Source organism: Camelus ferus, chromosome 22 (assembly GCF_009834535.1).
Source record: "Camelus ferus isolate YT-003-E chromosome 22, BCGSAC_Cfer_1.0, whole genome shotgun sequence".
NCBI classification, from domain to species: Eukaryota; Metazoa; Chordata; class Mammalia; order Artiodactyla; family Camelidae; genus Camelus; species Camelus ferus.
In genome coordinates this window covers 18248499-18273153 of record NC_045717.1, presented here as the reverse complement: position 1 = coordinate 18273153, position 24655 = coordinate 18248499, and the positions used below count along the sequence as shown (strand labels likewise).

The 24655-nt window shown below is 45.6% G+C and overlaps 1 protein-coding gene and 1 long non-coding RNA gene across 2 annotated transcripts in view; one reads left to right on the top strand and one right to left on the bottom strand.

The window, feature by feature from the left end:
• The first annotated feature begins 1159 nt into the window (after nt 1–1159).
• On the top strand, nt 1160–9980 carry CCDC105 (coiled-coil domain containing 105). The gene is made up of 7 exons (XM_032466333.1): nt 1160–1842; nt 3054–3158; nt 7859–8057; nt 8464–8630; nt 8788–8883; nt 8973–9086; nt 9620–9980. The coding sequence occupies exons 1-7, from the start codon at nt 1273–1275 to the stop codon at nt 9881–9883; spliced, it is 1515 nt and encodes a 504-aa protein (XP_032322224.1). The 5' UTR covers nt 1160–1272; the 3' UTR covers nt 9884–9980.
• A 6034-nt stretch (nt 9981–16014) lies between these two features.
• Nucleotides 16015–24655, bottom strand: part of LOC116659025 — a 28321-nt gene continuing 19680 nt past the window's right edge. The window contains exon 2 of the long non-coding RNA XR_004314298.1: nt 16015–18546. This is a non-coding gene — a long non-coding RNA (uncharacterized LOC116659025). The remainder of the gene's footprint in view (nt 18547–24655) is intronic.

Here is a 24655-nt window from a genome sequence, read left to right as displayed (position 1 = left end):
AGTGGAGAACAAACTGATCATAGTGGAGATAAGTTTTAAAGGTAGGACAGGCAAAATTTGTTGATGGATTGGATGTGGACATTAAAAAATTAAAGAAGCTTCCTAAGCTTTTAACATGAGCAACTGGGGTGGATGGTGAGCCACTAAGTCAAGGAATACCAGCTGAAGAAAACAATCAGGGAGATTAATCAAAGTGTGGTTTTGGTTCTGTGGAGTTTGAGATGCCTACCCATTGCCCAGGTAAAGATGCCGCTGCTAGGAAAAAAAAAAAAATCAGGGTGATGTGATAGAGAATTATGGGGGAGGCACTGAGGGCAGCTGTCTTTTTTTCTTCCCCAGACTCTGACCTGCTTCTTATGTTGAAGGAATTCTACATCATATGAGTCTTGGTGGGGAATAAAGTCTTCCTCTCACCACAGAAACAGGAAGTTCAGACCAGACTTACTTTCCCACCTTCTCCTGCAGCTCTGGCACAGCCATGTGATACAGGCTCAGATAATTAGATGCAGCCACCTTGGACCCTGAGAACTAAGGAGTCAAAAGAAGCAGGTACTATAGAGAACAGATTCAGTTGCTAGCCGCTGAGCAGTGCTATTCCCGGCGCAGGAAGGGGAGAGTTCTGCAATGGTAGCAGTAGCCGTGGTGTCTTCAAGAGCCACCGAGTGGCTTTGTTTTTTGGTTTTTTGTTTGTTTGTTTTGGTTTTTTGTTTGTTTGTTTGTTTGTTTTTGGCTTTGTATCTGACCATGAGGCCATCTTTTCCTTTTCTGTGGCTTGCACTAAAGATCCTGAGTGCTAGGAGAGAGTAGGGCTTAGATATAGTGCTAAGGAAAGACCCCCTTAAGATGGTGATATTTAAACTGGGTTCTGAAGATTGAAAAGGAGCCAGGCATAAGAACATCATGGGAAGAAACAGAGAGGAAACAGCAAATCCAAAGCTTTGAAGTGGCAAAGAGCTTAGCACATCCTCAGAGCTGGAAGAAGGCCCTTAAGAAGCAATAGCGAGAAGTGGGCTAGATGAGATCTGCTTTCTCAAGGAACCAGGATTCCAAGCCACCTCCGCCTACCTCCAAAGCAAAAACTCTCCAACCCTTTCCTGTAGTCTTTCCCCTCCCCCACTTTTGGAACTCTGCCTGCGCGTTTGCCGTGGTCGTCATGGTGATGGGCCCTCTGTTTCACTCACTCTTCAGGCCTGGAAGGAATTGCGTGTCGTTGAGAGCCCAGGCTCCTCCGCGAGAGGATCTCAGGCCAGGCCAGAATATCAAGCAGAGGCCATGCCCGTGTTGATACCCCTAGTTGAGTGCAGTCAGGACACGCGTGTAGGGCCTCCAGCATGGCGCGATGCGGCCAAGGCCCTGACACAGAAGGTGCACCAGCTGACCGACCGCTGCGAGCAGGAGGCGGTGACCATGTGGCAACCCAAGGACAGCGTGCGGGACCCGCATGTAGCGCGCCACCTCTGCAGGGCTGCCTACATCCTGCCCTGGCGCTTCCGCGTGGAGATGCTCAAAGGTGGCGGCACCATGGAGAAGCCACCGCCTGGCGAGGGCGTCACGCTGTGGAAGAGCAAGATGAAGCCGCCCGCCTGGCAAGCCCGCCTGCCGCTGCCCATGCACCGCGACGCGCGGGCCCTGCAGACGGCCGAGCTGGTGCACGCGCACGCCCGTGGGGCGCGCCTCACCGCGGCCCGCCTCGGCCGCGCGCAGCACCAAATCAATGGGCAGCTGCGGCTGCTGCAGCGCCAGCGGGAGGCTACCGACCGCAGGCTCAGCGAAGTGCGCAAGGGACTGCTTATTAACCAGCAGAGCGTCAAGCTGCGGGGCTACCGACCCAAGTCTGAGAAGGTGGGACCACCACCCCGGCCCCCCAAAGCCCAGTCGCAAAGACTGAGGCCTCTGCTCCCCCTGGATGCTCAGCCTGGGCAAAACCCACCCTATAGAGAAAACACTCCTCGATCCAGGCCCCAGCTCTGCTGAATAAGGGGACAAGAAGACAGTCTTCAGATGAGGGGCCTCGGTCCTCAGCCCCAGAGACTGAGATCCTCCCAGCGGAATGAGATCCTCAGCCCCCTCACCACAGTGGGGAAATCACTCCCAGTCTCCCAGCCAGGGAGAGACGTGGGACTCTTGAGTCAGACTAGACGAAATTCTTCCCAAAGAGTAAAATCCACAACTCCCATCCCAGACGTGAAATCACACCCAGTCCCCAGGCCCAGAGAATGAAAACCTCCCATGGGATTAAGACCCTCAATGCACCAATCCCAGTGAAAACACAGCCAAAGCCACCAGCTGAGGAGAGGAGGTGATGTCCTGGTGCCAACCCAGGTGAAACCCTCCTCAAACTGTTTATTTTTACAACCCTAAACCAATACCTCCACAGCTTCAGGGAGTGAGATCCTCTCCCAGGTTTCATCTGGCAAAAAAAGGAAGAGGTCCTGCCTAAAAAGTGAGATGCTTGAAGTCCCAGCCCTTGCATCAGAAAGTTAAGTCCCCAGCCAAAGAGAAAGGATCCCCTAATCCCAGCCCTGGTGACATCCTCCCCCTAAAGTGTAACCCTCACCCCAAAAAAGGGGAACATTCCAGCCTCCCTGGAGAGAGATGAGACCCCACCCACAGGGTGGGATTCCTAGTCCCAGCCCCCAGATCCAGATAGTAAGACCCCCAAAAGGCAAACCCTCATCATCCCTATGAGCCTCCTCCACTTCCAGCCAGGGAAAGGGTGTAAGACCATCACCAAAGAAGGGGGAACCCCAGCCCCAGAGAGTGATGATAACCTTCCCCCAAGTTAAGTCACCTCCATCTCAACTCACTGGGCTCCTATCTATTAAAAGGGAGAAGCCCTCAGCTCCACTCTCTAGGGGGTGAGACCTCCCCCAGGTGAGAGCCCCATAAAAGGGTAAAGCCTTCTCAGAGAATGAGACTCCCAAAGAGAAAGGGTGCCCACAACTCCTCAAATCCAGAGTTTATGAGGATGGCAAACCCTCTACCATCCTGAAGAAGAGCTCTCCACCTAGTCCTCTCCCAGGGGTGTGAGAAATTCTCTTCTTGTTTTCCAGATCCCTGACAAAGCTGACAGTACGCTTACCTGGGAGAAAGAGGAGCTACAGAGCATGAAGAGGAAAATGGAGAAAGATATGGAAAAATCAGAGGCTCTGCTCAAGGTGGGGCATGCCCCGGGCCAAGTTAAAGGCGCTACGAGGGGATCATTGGCTGCCTAATGGGTGAACCCCTCTAACCTTGGGAACTGTAGCAACAGCCGATCCCTCAACCCACACACCTACCGAACCCTGTCCTGACCATCACTGTATTTCCCCTCCTAAATGGAAAAACTGGGGCTCTGAGAGATGGAGTTGGACCTCAGAACAGCAACAAACATCCCCTTTGTGCCAAGCCCTGTGCAGTCATTGAGTTAACTCCTTAAAACAGTCCTGTGAAATAGGAACTATGATCCCTTCATTAGGGATGGAGAAACTGAGGCTCAGAAAGACAAGGGCTCACCCAAGGCATGGGGCTAGCCAGTGGTAGGGCTGTGGTTCCAGCTCAGGTGTCTTTTTCCCCCAGCTTTAGTATGGTATAATTATTCGTTTAAAATTGTGTATGTATTAAATAATGCCATTTGCAGCAACATGGATGGACCTAGAGATCATCATAGTAAGTGAAACAAGCCAGAAAGAGAAAGAAAAGTACTATATGATATCTCCTGTATTCAGAGTCTAAAAAAAAAGACATAAATGAACTTATTTACAAAACAGAGACAGACTCACAGACATACAAAATAAACTTCTGGTTACTGGTGGAGGGGGAGGGGATGGGCAGGGATAAATTGGGAGCTCAGGATTTGGAGATACTAACTACTATATATAAAACAGATAAACAAGGTCTTACTGTGTAGCCCAGGGGACTATATTCAGTACCTTGTAATAGATTATAATGAAAAAAAATAAAAGGAATATACATATATATATTGTATATATATATATACAGACAGACACAACTGAATCACTATGCTGTACACCAGAAATTAACACATTTTAAATTGACTATACTTCAACAAATAAAAAAGAAAAAATTATATATATATTTAAAATGTGCAATGTGATGATTTGATATATGTGAAATAATCATCACAATCACCTCACATTGTTACCTCTGTGTGTGTTTATGTGTGTGCAGTTTAAGATCTACTTTCTTAGCATATTTTAATTTAAAAAGACTGTACTGTTATTCATAGTCACATTAGATCTCTAGAACTTAATCCTCTTGCATAAATGAAAGTTTGTACAACCTGACAATTATCTCCCCATTTCTTCTTACCCCCAGCCCCTGGCAGCCACATTCTACTCTAACCTATGAATTTGACTATTTTAGATTCCACATATAAGTGAGATCTTTCTGCATCTGGCTTATTTCAATTAGCATAATATTCTCTAGGTTCATCCATGTTGTCACAAATGGCAAGATTTTCTTTTTTAAGGCTGAATTATATTTTATTATATATATATTATTATACAATATTATAATATATTAAGATACCTGCATAGTATGTTATTAATATATTAATGTTATTGCCATATATTATTAGTATCATAATATACTTATATTAATATATAATATAGTAATATTACTATTACCTAGCAATTTTATTACCTTACTATATTATATGTCACATTTTCTTTATCTATTCATCTGTCAACAGACATTTACATTGTTTCCATGTCTTGGCTATTGTTAAGAACGCTGCAGTGCACGTGGGAGTGATTTCTCTTTGACATCCTGATTTCCTTTGGATACACGCCCACAAGTTGGAGAACTACTTTATGATTCAATTTGGCTGGCTCTTTACGCAGTACTATATGCTTGTCTTTGTTGACTTCAGCCAGAGATGGGTTCTCACTGCATCCTTCACTCTTTCAACAAGGATTACTTTATGAAAGCACTAATGGAGATGGGAGAGTAACCAGGTTTCATGGAGCCTGTGTGTACTCATCCACTTGACAAGTATGAATCCAGTATCATGGTGTCCCAGGCACCATGTTTGACACTGGGGGCAAAGCAGTGAACAGTATAGAACTGGCCTTGCCCTCGAGGTCACATTATAGGGCCCTTGGAAGAAGAGACTGGCCAGGGTTGGAGGCCGGGGCAGGGGAGGCGGGGGGGGGGGGGGGGGAGTAATGCGGGCGGAGGGGAGTTGAGGGAGGGGATTTAGGAGCTCTTGCACCACTGTCCATGGTGCTGAACCTTATTTGTGCTCAGCCCACTGCACCTCTAGGCTGCTATCATATTCCTTTAAATCTGGTGATTCCTGAAAAACCCCCCAAGGAAGTCTGAAACAGACAAGGGAGAAGACATGACGGTGGCACTAGTAGGGAAGGGCTCACAAGAGAGAAAGGGAAATACAGAGATGAGAAAAGACAGACACAACTGGAAAGACAGAGGGCCACTGGAGAGGCCTGTAGTGAATATTTCTGCAGAAAAATGTTCACCACCAAGTAGATATGCTTCAACTTAAAATTATGAACTTAGATTTAAAGTTGACACTCAGAGTTTTCCCAGAGGTGTCACCACGTGTCTCTAGAAATCTTGTTATCCCACTGTGCAAGTTATTTCATATCTTCTCTTCCTTCAAACTTTTCCAGCTTCTTCCTCTTTCTTCATTCTCAGTGAATGACCTCAATGCATGGAAACCATGGAATAGAACCTCTCTCATTTTTCCTCTGCCAAGCCTATAATTCCATCTACCTACCACACCCACCTTCTGCCCCTTCTCCTGCATCATCGGTTTTTCTTTCTTTATTGGATCATTCTCACCAGTGAACAAATGGGGAATTATTCTTTAATGGGTACAGATCTGTTCGTGATGATGAAAATTTCTGGAAATGGACAGTGGTGGTGGTTGCATAACATTGTGAATATACTTAACGCCACTGAACTGTACACTTAAAAGGTTTAAATGTCAAATTTTTATGTCTATTTTACCACAATAATAAAACCACCTCTCTTGATCCCATATACCCTTCCAGATAATCTCCATTTCTCTGATTCACTCACTAGCCAATCTTACCTGCACATGTCGACCCTCTTACTTCCTTTGGGCAGGAACTGGACCATTTTCCCCCACTGCAACCCTGCCACCTGGTACCTGCCCAGCATACAGGAGGGATTTGGTGAATAGTTGAATAAATGAATAAAAGACTTTTTAAATCCATTTTTTAACCCAAATGGATGAATCCCAAAGATAGGATATTCATCAAAAGAAGCTGGACATAAAGAGTACACACTGTATAACTCCACTCACATGAAGTGCTAGATGTCAAAAGCTTTTTCTTAAAGAGTCGGGTAGTAAATATTTTAAGCTTTCTGTGTAATACTGACTCTGTCACAAATACAGATGGTCTCCAACTTATGATGGTTCAGCTTATGATGGTGCACAGGCAATAAACATTCTGTAGAAACTGCAATTCAAATCTTCAGTTTTGATCTTTTCCCCAGCTAGCAATATGGGATACAAAAATCTCTCATGATGCTGGGCAGCAACAATGAGCAGCTCCCAGTCAGTCACTCATAGGGTAAACCAATCCACTCACAGCCATTGTGTCCATACAACCATTCTGTTTTTCACTTTTAGTACAGTATCCAATAAGTTACATGAAATATTCAACTGATACACTTATAACCATTCTGTACCCATACAACAATTCTGTTTTCTCATTTTCAGCACAGTATCTGATAAATTACATGAAATAGTCAACATTTTGTTATGAAATAGGCATTGTGGCTTTGTGTTAGATGATTTTGCCCAACTGTTGACTAATGTAAGTGTTCTGAGCACAGTCAAGGTAGGCTAGGCTAAGCTATGACATTCGGTAGGTTAAGTGTATTTAAATGTGTTTCCACATTATATTTTCAACTTACAATGGGTTTAATGGGATGTAACCTCATCATAAGTTGAGAAAGATCTATGCTCAATTTCACAGCATCTCACAAAACAACCAGAAACAATACATACATGAATGAACGTGCCACATTCCAATAAAGTTTTATTTTCAAAGCCAGATGGCCAGTCCATAGGCTGTAGTTTACCTGAGCCCTTAAAGAACAGGCAAAATTAATCTACTAGGCAGATTAGTAGAGAAGGGGTATGGGGCACCAGGGAAATTTCTGGGGTAATGGAAATATCCTGTATTTTGATAAGGGTGTTGTTTACATGGGTATATACATATGCAAAAAGTCTTCTGTTTTAATATAACTCTCAAATAATTGCAAATATCCAAGGAATGCAATGTATTTTATAATGGTGGAAGTAGGATTTGAGTGGGGATGGGGGTCCAGATGCAATGGAGCCTGGGAGGAGGAACTCTGAAGACAGCAGAGGGCTCTTGATACTGATCAGAGAAGAGGAAGGGAGACCTCAAGGCTAGCGCTGGCGATGGGATAAGCCCTGAAAGCAGTTGAAGAGACAGGATGGCACAAGAGGACCAAAGTGTAGATGCAGCTATCTACCTCTCCACTTCACAGATGGGGGAGGGGAGTGTTTTCTTAGGGTGCCAGAGCAAAGCCAGGCACAGAAACCAAGCAAGTGATACCTGGGACACAAAAGCCGCCACCAGCCCCTAATGCTCCTCCTCTCCCCATCCAGGGGTCATTGAAGGCTTCTGGACAGATGATGAGAGTTTGGGGCATCTGAGCTTCAACTTGGAAACCAGTTGCTCCTTTCCAGCTGTGAAAAGAGCTGGAGAAAGCCAATTTGGAGGCAGAAACACTTTAAGGCCTCCTGGAGAGAGATCACTTTCAGCCACTTCCCCCAATCTCCCAGCTTACAATTGGTCTCTTCTCTGCCCTTCTCTCCTTCCTTGCACCCCAGGCCCTGGCCTCCTGTCGCGACACCCTGGTCTTCTGCTGTAAAGAGAGGCTCCAAGCTGTGGAGCTAATGAATCAGCCATTGGACAAGGTTCTAGAACAGGCTGGCCGCCACTCTTGGGTGAACCTCTCCCGGGTTCCGACCCCGCGCACTCAGGGCCTGAAAACACCACCTCCAGACCCTGTGGGCACCTACACCCCAGGTAACTCCCCACAGAAAGAAGTCCACTATACTGGGTGCTCTTGGTGCCCATTTCTCCCCCACTTCTCGGCTGCTGCCTTCCCTGGGTAATTGTCCCCCTTGACGAAACGGGAGGGCTGAGAGCAAAACCCATGTTCTTGGTTAGCTCTTCCCCCGCGAGCTCCTGCTTCCCACGCTCGAGCCCCGCCACCCCCCGCAGCACTCTCGCTCAGTCATTCCCTGATGCTGCTACTACTACCCCCACTATTGGCCCCTCCTGTACTTTCTCCTGGCCCCTCAGTAAAGCCCCCTTGCTTGCCCGAGGCCCACCACCACCTGAGAATAGAGAGGGGGGACTCGGAAAGCGAGGGTCAGGAAAAGGAGACCTAGTGCCACACACGCGTCCCACCTCCCCACCGCCTCCGCAGAGTGCGCCACCGTGCTGTATGAAGCCAAGCGACTGTTGATGGAGTCCAAGGACACTTTGCTAGATATGGCAAAGAACGAGGAAGACATCCGGGAGCAGCAACAGCAAATAAGCGACCGCGTGTGCGCCTCCCTGGCGCAGAAAATGCGCGAGACTTTGGAGCTGAAGGTGGGCGCAGCTTCTAGTTGGCGGCTGAGGTCTGGGATGGGAGAGTACCCAGGTGAGAGACGGGGGAGGTGGTGGCGGGGGGAGGGGAAGGGGGAGGGACGCAGGAGGAATGAGGACGCGAAGCCGGTGTGATCCCCCTGTTCTCCCACCTACCCAGGAAAGAATGAACATGACCTTAGGGCTAATGAGGGGAACTGTCCACCGGTGCACGAAATTCAACCAGGAGATGTACATCACCCGCGACCTCATCAAGGTATGGTTTGAGGAAAGTGTCTGCGAGGGTGAGGCCAGGGGTGTCCAGGTAGGCTGGGCCTCACTGCTTCGTACACCGCACTCCGCCAGGGTCCTTTGTCCAAAAATTACCTGGAGACTCGAGAGAAGTTGGACAGACCTCTGGTGCGCGTGTACCAGAGACACGTGGGCACCCAACTCCCCGAGGCCACCCGCCTCGCCCAGGTACGCCCCTTTCCGTCCCCCTTCCGCGCCTACCCACCCTCTCCAGTCACGGCCTTGCCATTGTGAGACTTCCTCCTCAGGCACATCTACCGCAGGTAATACCCCCTCATCCAGGTCTGTGAGTCTTTCAACCCCCACCCAGGAGAGGCGCTTCAATCCCGACACCTGTCTCAAATAAGTTCTCTCAACCTCTGTCCATCCCCACCTTGAGCCCTTCCCCTCACTCTTTGGGTGCATTCCCTCCCTCAGCCCTGCCCTGCCGCGTGTTCTTTTCCAAGTACATCTGGCCCAGGCGTGAAACCCCCAACCGCATTCAAGGCTGGCCGTCTCCTAGCTGTCTGTGCCCTTCCATCACGCACACCTGACTCAAAGGTGTGCACCGCCCCCCCCACCCCGCATCCGAGGCCCGCCCCCTCTTCGGTTGTGCTCCTTTCACACATACACACACACCTGGCCCAGGTGTGTCCGCCCACCCCACACAGCGCCTGGCCCGGGCTCACCTGTCTCCCAGCACGGCCCTGCCCCTTCTCCAGGGCACTGACAAGCTGCAGCGCCACATCTCCCATGTGGAAAAGAACCTGCAGGAGCTGCTTGCCATGCGCGACAATCTCACCTGGAGCCTCAACTGCAAGAAGATCGGGCATGACGTGGACTACAACGTGGTGCGCCTGCGCCTCCGCCAGCGGCACCCGCACGTGTCTTATGAGCAGGCGCAGAGCCTGGTCAACGACTGGGACCCACGCATGCCGCCGCGCCCTGAATCCAGCACCTACCCCAAGGGACAGGTGCACCTCTGACCCAGTGAGCCACAGCCCAGTGGCCCTCCCTCTCTCCAGGCCCGCCCTCCCTCTGAGCGCCCTCCTAGCAGAATTATAATTAAAAATAACAATAATTGCCATTTGTTAGGCACCTAATATATATCAGCCACTGACTCTACTTTACAGGCGGTGTATCCTGGAGGTTAACAGGATGGATTTGAACACCATATTTCTGGGGTTCAAATCCTGGCTCCCCAATTTCACATTATGTGACCTTAGGTAATTCACTATTCCTCTCTGGCCTCAGTGTCTCCAACCTGTAAAACGTAAAATTGCAGCATTCACCTCGAAGCCTTGTCATAAGGATAGATGAGTCCATAGTTAAGGCTTGTGGAATGGTGGCTGCATATAAAACATCCTCAAAGCAGGTGGATTGTTATTCCCACCTTACAGCTGAGGAAAGGGAAGCAAGTAAGGTTAAGCGGATGCCCAAGGTCACACAGCTTATAAACAGAAGAGCTGTCATTTTAATACCTGACTCTACAGCCTGCATTCTAAGCAGAACTTGGACTCTGCCTTTATTGACAGCGCACGCGCACGCGCACGCGCACACCCACACCCACACACCCACACCCACATACACACACACACATGCAGCTTCCACTGGCGCTGTCTCTAGTGGAGGCTTTTTATTTTTCCAGATCCCAAGCAACTCCAATGAGAAGGTGGAAATTACTCCTCCCACTCGGCATTGCCTTCTTCTCCATTTACATGGGGCAGGGGATACTGCTCCTTCAAAATCCACAGCATCCTTCGTTCATTTAACTTCCTATAAAGTGCCAGGTTCTGAGCCAGGTGCTGAGAGGGCAGCAGTGAGCAAGGCTCACATGGTCCCTGCTCCCAGAGGGCTCACAAGCTGATTAAGTGCGGTCAGCATCGTCCTTTTGGACTCAGCTCTCATGTGGCCGCCTGCAGAAGGCCCACCTGACTGCACCCACCCATTCAGGCATAGCTCAGTTCCTCCTCTCTGTTCCCTTGGACACCCTCCCATCACAGAACTCCTCACACCAAGCTGTGATAATCATCTGCTCTCACTGGGAAATTCCAGGGTGTGGCATATGTAGAATAAGGGGTGTTCATTCAAGCCACAAATATTTCCCAAGCAACTGCTTCATGTCAGAGTCTGTGTTAGGTGCTGGGGTTACGGCAAGGACCAAAACGCACATGGTCCCTCTCTCATGAAAGCGACCGTTCATATGCCAAGAATGGCCCTCACAAACATTATTTTTTTGGCAAAGCCAACCAGTCTCACAGACACAACCGAGCCCAGGCAACGTTTTACAGAAAAAGAAATGAAAGTCGGGAAGGGTCACAGAGCTAGCAAGGGACAAAGCAGGATTTAAACCTGGATCTGAATCCATGCTTTCTCTCTTACTCCACACTACAAGCATCCATGGGCTCACAAGCTCTTCACTGATCCCCATAACAACTGAGTGGATATGGGACAAATTATGCTCACTTGACAGGGAAATAAACAGGAAAAAGAGGGGAGGTGAATCGTACCTAGGATCACAGATCTGAGGAGTAGGACTGGGAGTCCAAATCGGCAGTATCTGACTCAGAACCATTGGGCATCACAGCCAGTGCCCTTCTCTAAAGAGGGACTTCGCAGCCTGGGGGGTCATCAGGGACTCCCTGAGGTTCCGATTCCCCCTGGAATGTTCTTCAGGCGCTTCCTCCCCAGGAAGCAGATAGCACATGAAATTTGAAGTAAGTTGAACGAAGAAACAACTATTGATCCCGATTATTCAAAGATTCTGTATTTGTGAATTCACCTAACTCACCAAAATTTGTTTGTGACCCCCAGTACTGCAGTGCTTTCCGGGTCATTTGCAGGCATGTGCAGAGCAGTAAAAGACATTAGTGTACTGACAGCACATTCCCAGCCAAGGTCCAACAAGGCAACGCTCTGTCTTCCTGTTTCAGATCTCATCTGGAAACAAGCATCATTTTTGAGTCTACTTATTAACGCTTTTTGTATTTTGGGGGCTTTTCGTTGGTGATTTAACTGTTTTAAATGGCTTCTAAGCGTCCTGCCAAAGTGCTGTTTTAAATGGCTGCTAAGCATCCTGTGTTCCGAGTGCAAGAAGGCTGGCATGTGCCGTATGGAGAAAATGCATGTGTTACACAAGCTTCCTTTAGGCATAAGTTATAGTGCTGTTGGCCTTGAGTTCGATATTAATGACTCACATTAATGTATAATGTATTTTATTGAATAATATATAATTATATGTCATCTTTAAGTAGAAAAACACATAAAGCAAACTATGTATTTATCAGTTAACGAAAATATTGTGACCAGAGGCTCACAAGAATCTACTTTCTGTGTTCTCCTGGGAGCAATGGTTCAGTATTTGGGCAACTTTGTAGAACATAATTGCCATAAATAATGAGAATGGACTGTATTTGCAAAGGTGTAGGTAAGATGTAGGGAAACCTCAAGGGCTAGCACAGTACCCAAGGGGCTAGTGATTATGGAGAGATGCCTTTGCCACTCATTAGTATGAAGAGACAAGGTGATCAGAAGCAGCCAACCTTGCAATGCTGTTTTGTGAACATTGGAGGAATTAATGTCTCTATCCCCTCTCCCTCCATTGGCCAGTGCTCCCTATTGGTCAAAGCCAAAGGAAAGGGAGAGCCCATTGGTGCAGTCCATCCATCCTCCTGCGGCACAGAGCCACTACCACCCTTCTGACTTCTGAACCTCTTACAGATCCTTCCTGGATCTGGGGACTGACACTTTGCCTGTATCTTTATCCATCCATCAGCCCCAGAAACCTTGCATGGGGATGGAAATACTCCCCTTGCATGTAATGCCTTACCCTCTGGGTTGCAACCTTGCTGACACAGCCCCAGTTTGTCACCTCAGCTCACCCAATGTTACTCAGTGTTTACACAATCCCATTGGTTGCCTCAGAGCTGAAATTTCAGCTGCTGCCCCCAGGTCAAGTTGTGGGCACTCAGGGAGCCTCTCAATGACACCATAAGGTGAATGTCATCATCCCTATGTTAGAGATGAAGAAATTGAGCAGTGGCAAGACTTAAAATGCCACCCAGCAAGTGAGGGGTTAAGTCTGGGCTTTTAAAAGTGTAGGGATGTCCCCACATGGGGATACTGCTGTGCCCCCAAAGAATGGCCCAGGTGTCATTTGTATGAGAACACCTACAGTGCCTGCCAGGGATGAGATTCTTGGGCCACACTCCAGACCTACAGAATCTGGATCTCAGGGATATGAAATGCATACCATCCCAGCTGCCAACTTCCCAGGGCCGACTTCTGCATTGGTCACAGTAGACACTAATGGAAGGGCCCATGAAATTGCTTTCTTTTTAATTTCTTTTAAATCCAGAAGAAACATAGAAATAGGTAAAATAAATATATAACACATAACTATGTATTATTCATACTATATACAATGTAGTAGGTTATATGTCATAGGATATAATTACATAAAATATTATAAATATTAAAATTATTAAAGTTATAACTTCAGCCTGGATTATATTCATCTTTATACCAATGCAAGAGATTTTTTTCAATTTTTTAAATTATGGTAAAATACACATAACAATATTTACCATCAGAAGCATTTTTAAGTGCCCGGCTCAGTGGCATTAAAGACATCTACAGTGTTGTACAACCATCACCAGCCATTCATTTCTCTTTTCATCTTGCAGAACTGAAACTCTATCCCCATTAAACAATAATCCCCTATCCTCGTCTTCCCCCAGCCCCTGGCAACCACCATTCTACTTTCTGCCCCTATGATAAAGTTTTTAAATAATTTTTTATACTTTTTTACAGAGGAAGGGGTCCATGAAGGTGAAATGCCTCAGGTCCATGAAAGCCACAGTTGGGTCCTGCAACTGCTCCATTAGATATTGGGTGCATCCCTGTCCTTCGTTTAGTCACTCAATCAACATCATCCAGTAGCATCAACTGAAGCCATCAACTGAGCCCTAGAAGATATTTTTTTGCAATCCAGCGCCTTGTTGATTTTATTTCTAATAATTAAAAACCCATCTGTTTTCCTCCATCCCCTTCCTTACACATCCCTTTCACCTTCCAGTTTAAGTCATCATCAGTTCTTGCCTAGATGGTCCATAGCCTCCTGTTGCAGTCATTCCCCATAATGCACAGACACATCTTGTCCAACATGAGCAGATTCTAGTCTACAGAGCAGGTCACTGCATCACCACCAACAGCACCCACCACTCCTAGAACAGTCTTCCTGTCTGAGTATTCTTTAACAATCATTCTTATTCTTTCTACTCTAAGGAAGATTTTGCTGCTTCTCAGAGATGTTGAACCATAGGGGAGAGGAGAGTAACTTTGTGAAGCAGTGAGTCCCTGACTCAGGAACAATCAAGCATGGGCTAGAATTTGCCGGGGACATTGTACTGAGAGTCACATAGGACTAAAACAGTAGTTCTCAACCAACAGAGGTTGGATAAAAACAGAAGATCTCAACTAGGAGCAATTAGGGCCCCCATGGGTCATTTGACTGTATCTAGAGGCATTTTGGGTTGTCACAACTAGGGGGTAAGAGTTAGGGGATGCTGCTGGCATCTGTAGAGGCTGAGGATGCTAAATGTTCTGCAGTTCACAGGGCAAGATCCTAACCATGGCAAAGAATTACTCAGCCAAAGACAATTAATTGTGTTAAGATTGAGAACCCCTGGATTAAACTAAGTGCCTTTCAGAGTCATCTTCAAAGTCAAAGATTCTTTCTTCATAAGAGCTTTTTTGAAATGTAATTGACAAATAAAAATTGTATCTGTTTAAATGAGTACAACAATGTTTGATATATGTGCACATTGTCCAATGATCATCACAATCAAGCTAATTAGCATGTTCATTACCTGGCATAGTTACCATTTTCTTCCATGTGTGTGGTAAGAATACTTAAGATCTACCCTCTCAGCAAATTTCCATTACATAACACAGTATTGTTAACTAGGATCACCATGCTGTACACTAGATCTCCAGAACTTACTCACATTGCATAACTGAAAGTTTGTATCCTTGGACCAACATCAGTCCCATTCTTTCCTCCCCCCAGCCCCTGGCAACAACCATGTAACTCTCTGCTGTTATGAATTTGCAAAGTCAAAAATTCTTGAGCAAATCCTGGAAGGAACTACCACATGTTGGGAATGGTCATTTCAGTTCATCCTTCTTTCTATTTAGGCTAACACCCCAAGATCCCATTATAAATACTTCTAGTTTAAACTCTAGGACCTCTGGACAATGAGTAGTTCTCTCCATTGTCTACAAGACTCATGGTCTTGTAAGTAAACCAAACAGTGAGTCATCTGCCCCATACACATCCAATAAACACTGTGGAGATTCAAACAAGAGAGTGGAGATTTAAAATCTCCACTATGAAATGGGAAGAAGAGTTAACACTGAGCAATCCCTGGTCATTAGCAAATGGCAAATCCTTCTGTGCAGAATATTAAAGACTTTCTTTTCTGGCAATCGAATAAGCTCCTTTTGTTCAAGAAAAGCTCAGATGTTGTTTGAAGGCATATGTGTGCAACTAGTAGATAAATAATTCTTGGGATCTAATACACAGTACAGTCATTATAGACAACTGTATTATAAACATTAAACTTGCTAAGAGAGTATATCTTCATAACTCCCACCACTAGAAGAAATTGTAATCATGTGATGTGACAGAAGGGCTAACACTACCCTGGCAATCACATTGCAACATAAATGTATCAAATCAATATGCTGTGCCCCTTAAACTTACACAATGTTAGATGTCAATTATAGCTCAATTTTTTAATAGTAAAACGACAAACTCAGGATTAAATTTGAGAGCTGAGAACTTTTTTTTTAAACTTGCAAGGAAGTCACACCTTCAGAAGACTGGATCTCAGAATTAAAATTTAGTACATATTTAAAAGCTAAGCCCACAAAAGTATTGTCATTTTGTTCAGTATTCTAATTGTTGGGGGAAAAGTAGCGGTTCCTTATTATGATTTAATGTAGGGGTCAGCATTGCAGAAAATCAAGAATATATTGTTTTCTTTTAAGGAGTCAGCAACATATGGTTGTATTAGTTATCTACCATTAGGTAACAAATCACCCAAAAACTCAGTGCCTTGAAACAACATTTATTATCTTTCAATTTTCTGTCCAAAGGTCTCTCACCAGACTGAAGTTAAGATGTCAGCTGGGCTGTGGTCTCCTCTGACAGCTCTACTGGGGGAGGCTGTGCTGCCAGGCTTACCCACAAGGTCCTGGTAAGATTCAGTTCCTCACAAGCTGTTGCCCAGAGACCACCCTTCATTCCTTGACACACAGGCCTCTGCAACATGGCAGCTCCATCATCAAAGCATGAAAAGCAAGGGAAATGAGACAAGCCAGAGAGAGCAAGACAAAAATCAGTCTTTTTGTAAAGTAACTTCAGAAATGACATCCCATCACCTTTGAGATATGAGATATTCTATTCATTAAAACTAAGTCACTAGGTCTAGCCACACTCAAGGCAAGAAGGTTACAGAAGGCAGTGAGTACCAGGAAGTGAGGACCATTGGAAACAATGTCAGAAGCTGCCTCTCATGGGTCCCCATAGTTAATCTATTTGGGGTTTAGTTCTAGGCAAAACTTGTGAGTGATACAAGAAAAGACAAGGTGCGATTTGGAGGTGGTTTTCTCAGGATGCAAGGTGTTTTTCTGACTGTGCTATGTGATGTCCATGTTTAACCGTGGAGGGAAAAGGTAGAAGCTGATGGTAGGTTGATATTTCATTTTCTCACTTTATTCTTCTCTTTTTAAAGAAATTTCCTTATCCAGTGTCCTCCATAACTTCTGGCTTTGCCTCTGGGAAGGTCTTCTTTGTCCATTGTTCTCCCCAAAATACATCTTAAGAGGGCATAAGTGATGGAAACTTGGGGAGGAGGAGTGCAGATCTCAAAGTTCACTTCCTGCTCATATAGATTTAGAGCCAGAGATGTTTTGGTTATTGAACAGTTATGGGTTTTTTGACACAAGCCAAACTTCTAAATTCTTCAATAATAAAATTCTCTCAGAAAGTTAGTAGGCTTCCAGTCTATTGATTTCTGGTCAGTTCCAAATGCAAGGAATAACTTAATCAACAAGTTCATCCAAATATACTTAATATGCCTAAACTTTCAGGATGGCTCCTGTTTCTCTCTTTCTCTCTCTCCTCTCCTTTCCTCACTCATCAAGCTCTCCTTCAGCAGAGCTTCAGTTCTTACATTCACAGTGTTCTGCAACCATCACCACTATCTAGTTCCAAAACATTTCCTTCACTGCAAAATAAAACCCCACCCCCCACCTTAAGCAGTCACTACAGATTCCCGCTCACCCCAGCCCCTGGGAACCACTAATCTACTTTCTGCCTCTATGAATTTGCCCATTCTGGACACTTCACATAAAAGGAATCACACAACACGTGAGCTTTTGCGTCCGGCTTCTGTCATTCAGCACGATGTTTTCTCCGTCAGGACACTGGCTGGCTCCATTCTTAGTCCATCTTTTCTTTTCCTATGACTTTGCTGACAGCAGCAAGAAGTGGTCCACACACTCCAGCATTCTAAATTTTTAAAAACCATTTCCTCTAGAGCCACAGGCTTTATCAAGTGTTTTATTGTTGCAGAGCATGAGTGACCAGCTCTCCAGGATATACACATGTGTCCTCACCACTTCCTGATGACCCGGGGTTTCTCAGTCATGGCACTGTTGACATTTTGGACCAATTAATCCTTTGCACTGGGGCCTGTTCTGTGTATTGTGGGATATTTAGCAGCATCCTTGGCCCACTGAATGCCAGCGGCATCTCCCTCCAATTCAAGACAACCTAAAATGTTTCTAGACTTTGCCAAACATCCCACATAGAGGGGCAGAATCGGAGAATTGCTGCTGATTGAGAATCATTATACAAAGTCAGTGTCATATACCTGGGGTTCTGCTGAGGAAACGTTCTTCTCCTGGTATGAAGTCTTGTATCAATTAGATTATAGATTTGTTTCTTAAAACAGAGACCCAGCATAACAGAGAGGCAAGGTAAGAGTCCAGGTCCAGAACGGGAATAGGGTCTCCACAATTACCTTGCTATGGCTTCCACCTTATGTTCCCCAGTGGCTGCCCAGTGACCCTCCTCACACCTGTGGCCAGCAGGAAAGAGAAAGGAAGAAGGAAATGAGTCCTGGGACCTTAGACCCCCACAGCCAGCCACATCAGGATGCAGCCCTGACCACCAGGGGCAACACCAGCTCCAGGACATCTTGGGCCCCTCAGTCAGCCACCCCAAGATCAGGCCCCACCCACCAGCAGGTCATCACTAGCTACAGGACCCCTGGGATCCTACAGCCAGAGACCTGAGGACCTGGCTCTGCCCACTAGTGGGTCGATACCAGCACCACCAGATCCTCTCCACTCCAGCTTGTCTCTTCAGCAGGCTGACACCAGGACCAGGACGTGCCAGGCCATGCGGCCATTCATGCTGGGACCCAGCCCAGCCCACCAGCAGCTGGCAGCCTCCACACAAGCCAGGGTCTGGCAACCAACCGGGCTGGGGGCCAGCCATGCCTACCAGCTTGCCCACAGTAGTCAGCCACCACATTTCATGGAATTCTGTGGAAGATGATGAGAAATGTTCTGGAACCTAGAAGAAGATGACAGAACACATGGAAAGGGGTTAAATAATTTACAAATGGAGATGCTGATACCCAGAAAGGAGAAACAACTTGGTGTAGGTCTCACGTTGAGCTTGTAGTAGGTTATGGCTGGAGTTGAGGTACCCCCCAACTCCCTGCTGAGAGTTCTCTTCACAATTCCATTCATTTTCTAGAGCTGCAGTCTGAGGAAGCAAACCATAAGGCTGTGGCTTTGACATGTAGGAACCAGGATACCACCTGACCCTTGAGAAGGAAGATCTTGGCTGAGGCTGGGTTGGGAGGGCACGGAGAAGCCAGAGAGGCTAGGGATAGCTACAGAACTATATTCTGTGAGTAGAAGTGATATGTGCAATATCCCAGTCATTCCAGTAAAGGAAAGGAACGTGCCCCACCCTGCCCCTTTCCTCTTTCCTGCCAACTGGAATGTGGGATGTGATGTTGGGAGCTGGGGAAGCCCATTTGGGCCTCAAGATAAAAGCTGCATACTGAGGGAAGCAGAGCATCAAAATAGAGGGAGTTTGGCTTCCTGGTGATTGCTGGGCTTCCATTCCTGCTCTGGACCATCTATCTCTATTTTCACATGAAATAAAAAATGGCCTTCTATTTCTTAAGCCAGTTACAACAGCCATTTTCTAAATAATACCCTTTAATAATACCCTTTAAAAATATTATTCCTGAGGGGGAAGATATAGCTCAATGGTAGAGTGCATACTTCGCTTGCATGAGGTCCTGGGTTCAATCCCCAGTACCTCAATTTAAAAAATAATAATAAAATAAAGTAAAATAAATAAATAAATAAACCTAATTACCCCCCCCCCAAAAAAGAGTAGAACATCAAAAAGTTGTTAATTTATTATGCGGGAGGGTGTAGCTCAGTGGTAGAGCACATGCTTAGCATGTACAAGGTCCTGGGTTCAATCCCCAGTACCTCCGTTAAAAATAAATAAATGAATAAACCTAATTACCTCCCCCACCCCGCCAAAACAAACAAGCAAACAAAAACATATTATTCCTTTCCGTTCCCATCTTTTGTTAACAGAAGTAGTTCAGGGACCCTCTTGACTCTTTCCCCTAGAGACATAGCCATGCACCAAGCAGCTACCTGCTCCCACCTTCCCCAATTCGTCACCTGAGCCACCTACTGACTCAGTCCTTACATGTCTCTGCAAATCATCATATCCTTATTTGGCAAGAACTGTCATGAGGCTTAATGGTCCCAGTTTCGAGGGTAAGCTCCTAGTGTCACGGAGGCCTGGAAATAGCAAACCCATCTTGCTCTGAGAAGCCCCGGTGTAATTCTCCAGCTTTACCCCTCTTTCTGCTACGCTGAAGGAAGTAGTGAAGAATACGGACACTGGTGTCAGAAATCAGCTCAATCACTGGTGCTGCCAAGTATTAGTTGAGAGAACTTTAGCCAACTCATTGAACCTCTCTGTGCCTCAGTTTCCTTGAAATATAAAATGGTCTTAATTGGATGGTCACTTAGACTTATATTGTGGTGATCATTTTGCAATGTATACACAAATGCTGTACATTTGAAACTCACATAATGTTGTATGTCAATTATATTTCCCTATTTTAAATGGTCATAATGACAGTTTTTAACCTCACAGGGCTATGAGAATTAAATGGGATAATCCATTTAAAGTGCTTAAGATAGTGTCTGGCACACAGTGAGCACTCCATAAACAGGACAGATTTTGACCTGAGTAATTAGAAGTTTTATAAAGGAGAAGAACAACGTGTAATGGATGCATAAAACGAGGGAAATCTTACCCAGGGGGGAGGAGGTAGGTCATAAAAAGCTGCCCTAAAGATTCTGGCATTAAAGCTGTCACCTGAAATATGAACAGGAATAAGTTAGGTAAGAAAAAGGAGAGTGGGAAAGAATGTTTCAGGATGGGGGAATAGTCTGGGCAAAGGTTCTGAGGTAAGAGAGAAAGCGTATGGTGCACTTGGGAGGCTGAAAAACATTTTTAGGGTGGTAGTGGGTGAGGCTGGATAGGTGGCCAGGGATCCAGTTCTACAAATCAGATTCCTGTTAGGATGTGGTACATATGCCTCCTAGCTTGTACTCATTTAAATTGCCCCCCCTCCACTTTATTCTGTATAATCCTCATTGTTTCCTGTCACCGGTCTCTGTTAGAAAGTCAGTTTCTTCCATCGGGAATCTCATTAGCACTGATGGACAATTCTGCAATCCATCAGTATACTTGAGCGCTCAAGAACTGTCAGGATCAGTGGCCATGAGTACCAAATCCATCTTTAGTAATCAACAGATTCCAAAAGGCTCATCCCCTCCAGGACATTTACCAAATGCCTGGCCTAATGCCTTATAAACTGAGGAGAGGCTCCTCTGGGATTGATTTGGGTGGTCAGGGAGCTAGTTAGCTTTCTGAGTTCTGACACTGCCACCTGTAGCAATTGGAGGTCAAGGTGGGGAGATCCTATTCCGTTCCATTTGGAGGAAAGAGTCATTTTAAGACAGAAATCTGAGGGGCTGGATTCTACCTCTCTCTTTCCATTCACATCTTGGACAATTCCCCCGTCATCCTCCCACTGGCTTCTTCACCAGCCCCAGGTCCCTTTGTCCTCATTGATTCTGTACCTGAGCCACTCTTTCTTATTACCACCCCTGTTCTACACATCTGCCCAGAAGATCCCACACCGGATTTCTATTAATTTGGGTTAATCATATGACTGCAGTGGCTGGCACAAAATTTACCAACCCTGAATAATATAACTTAGTCAAACTTTCATTTATGACTTAATTTTTATCACTGCTGTTTCCCAGTGGGGGTGTGGTTAAGCAAGGCGTTATTAGCTACAAAACTGTGTGCTTAATACCAGCTCCTTTTTAATCTATCGTGATTTAGAGTGCATTCAAGCATGTCTCCCTCAGGGAAGTCTTCCCATGTCCCTTAGTAGCCTCAGTTGGTCTCCTTCAGTTCTCAGAGAACCATAGTTCTCTCCTTCAGCATACTTATTTCAGGTTTTGATTATGTATTCATTGGTTTGATTGTTTTGCTATTGACTTTCTCCACCCAGTAAATGAAGGTCCGTGACAGCGTGGACATTGTCTAATTTTTCTCCATTATATTCACTATGCCTGGGACATAGTTGGCAGTTAATAAATGTAGCGAGAAGGAGGGGAAAAAATGAAGGAGAGAGGGAGGGAGGGAGGAAGGAAAGATTGAAGGAAGGAAGGAAGGGAGGAAGGAAGGAAGGGAGGGAGGGAGGAAGTCCTACCTAAAAACGGTCCCCTTCCCATGTGGGGAAAAAACACTTTTTGTGTAACACCATTAAACATCCCCCTGGCAGGAACCCTCCTACATTGCTGGTGGGAATGCAGTATGGTGCAGCCACTGTGGAAAACAGTGGAAAAAATCTATGGAGATTCCTCAAAAGACTAGGAGTAGACTTACCATATGACCCAGGAATCCCACTCCTGGGCATATATCCGGAAGGAACCCTACTTAAGGATGACACCTGCACCCCAATGTTCATAGCAGCATTATTGACAATAGCCAAGACATTGAAACAGCATAAATGTCCATCAACAGATGACTGGATAAAGAAGATGTGGTATATTTATACAATGGAATACTACTCAGCCATAAAAACTGACAACATAATGCCATTTGCAGCAACATGGATGCTTCTGGAGAATGTCATTCTAAGTGAAGTAAGCCAGAAAGAGAAAGAAAAATACCACATGAGATCGCTTATTTGTGGAATCTAAAAAAGAACCAAAAGCAAACAAACAAAGCATAAATACAAAACAGAAACAGACTCATAGACATAGAATACAAACTTGTGGTTGCCAAAGGGGCGGAGGGTGGGAAGGGATAGACAGGATTTCAAAATTGTAGAATAGATAAACAAGACTATACTGTATAGCACAGGGAAATATACGCAAGATCTTATGATAGCTCACAGAGAAAGGAATGTGACAATGAATATATATATGTTCATGTATAACTGAAAAATTGTGCTCTACACTGGAATCTGACACAACATTGTAAAATGATTATAAATCAATAAAAAATGTTAAAAAAAAAAATCCCCCTGGCAGAAGCAGCTCTATGTCTTGCCTGCAATCAGGAGTCCTTCATGAGGTCAGCATTTGGAAGGTCTGATTTCACATAGACATTTCCCACTTCTGATGAAAAGGCACCAAAAGGATTCAATATGTCATCACTAGATCCCCTTAAAATTCAAGATTTCTTATCAGTTGACAGGTAGCTTCAGCACTGGGATTGTCCCTCTGTGGAGAAATGGCTTTGTGCTGGCAATTCTATTGTAATCCCTCTTCCAGCCGTAATCTTCCACCCAGGCACCCTTTCATATACTCTCTGGGATTATCACCTGTATTTATTCCTATCTCTTTCCTCACCCATTTCTGAACACAAAAACATATCCGTGACTCTTCATTGCAAGAATAACCACAATTGCTATTTCTGCTTGTTCATGGCACTAATGCACTATAATTATTCTTTTATCTTTATCTCTTGCCTCATTAATAGCACAACCATTTCAGCCATCATTAATTGCGATTAAGTCATTGCATCCCACAGCATTGTGAACCTGTTCCCTCCCCAGGAGATTTGGCTCAGCCAAGTATCAGTTTCTGGCAACCTCTTTCCCTCTCCTCTCCTTCACTCTCGTCATGAAAAGAACGTACAATGCACGCACCACATCTCCTCCAAAACACCAACAGGCAGCTAAAGCCAATCTCCTTGTGTACAGCAAAGAGGCAGGTGTACTGAGGTGTGGCAGGGGCTTATCCAGGCAACACACCAGCTAGTGAAGATCAAATAGGAGTCTGCAGCTACGTCCAGGTCATGGATGTTGGCCATCTCAACTAGGAAGTGGTGTTGGAGGAAAAAAAGATGAATTCAAGTAGTTTTTTGGAGGCAAAAATAGAGCACTTTCTAAACAACAGACACTCTTCTAAGTGCTTTGAGTATATTAACTCCTCACAATATTCAAGTAAGGTGGGCGTTATTAGCTCTTATTCACAAACATTGAGCCACAAAGAGGTTACATAATTCAAGTCACTGGGGTCAGGCATCCAACCCAGACAGTTTGATTCCAAAGCCCACATCTTTTTACCATTATCCTATTGTGCCTTTTGTTCAATTATTTACTTGCTATAGAGTGAAAATTGCCCACTTATTTGCATCTCTTCCACCTGCACCCCCTTACACATACACACAGGCACACTCTCATACACATATACGCCCATGCAGCAAATTGGTAGGGATGGGAGCAATTGAGACATATAGATGCCCAAGGGGTGGACCACGCCAGAGAATGTGGCTGGTCAGAGTGGGTGCACTCAGTCAAGATCAGAGAAAGAACTTCTTTGGTTGCCAACCTGCTTCAGGTCGCCTAACTCATTTATTCTGCTGAGCTCGTGCAACCTTCTTAATGCTCAATTTGTCCTCTTTGATTTCTTTTTCATTGATCTGACCCTCGAACCATGAAGGAAGGAAAGTAAGAGGATTCGGGAGTCTGAAACTGTTGTTCTCTGAGCCCAGTTGCATCACTGTTGAGCCAACTTAATTAACTTTTCTAAACCTCAGTTTTCTCCATGCAATCTCACAGTCATTATTGGGATTTGAGTTCCCATTGTTCAAATGCTCCATGTGGGTGCCTGAGAAATGACACCCAGTGTCATTTCCCTGTTGTATCGCAAGCTCAGTGACTTGCAAAACTTTGATACATTCAGGGAGGGAAGGACAGCCTGGGGCACATGGGTGTCTTCCTCGACTGTGGCCGACAAAATCCTGCCTGACGAGATGCTGTCTCGTCCAGTCTTGCCAGGCACCCGTGGATTGTTTACCCCCCAAGGGAGCCTGGGAGGGTGAGAAGTTGCCAAGTCTTTGATCAACACCCGCTCCTTTCATCATAATAACAGCTCACTGCTGTGGCTCCCGACACAGGCAAAGGGGGACCCAGAGGTCAGGACCTGAGGTTCGAATGCAACCATGGGCTGGTGTCACAGATGAGAACAGAGGCATTGAGAGAGAAAGGGCTCTATTGCTGCAAAGATGAATTCATGGATGTGCCTAGGAGGTGAGTGTGTGAGCT

Coding starts and splice junctions, on each gene's coding strand:
- CCDC105 (XM_032466333.1), top strand. CDS start 1,273: ATGCCCGTGTTGATACCCCTAGTTGAGTGCAGTCAGGACACGCGTGTA. Junction 8,058..8,463: donor TGTGGGCACCTACACCCCAG/GTAACTCCCCAC, acceptor CCGCCTCCGCAG/AGTGCGCCACCGTGCTGTAT. Junction 9,087..9,619: donor AGGCCACCCGCCTCGCCCAG/GTACGCCCCTTT, acceptor CCCCTTCTCCAG/GGCACTGACAAGCTGCAGCG.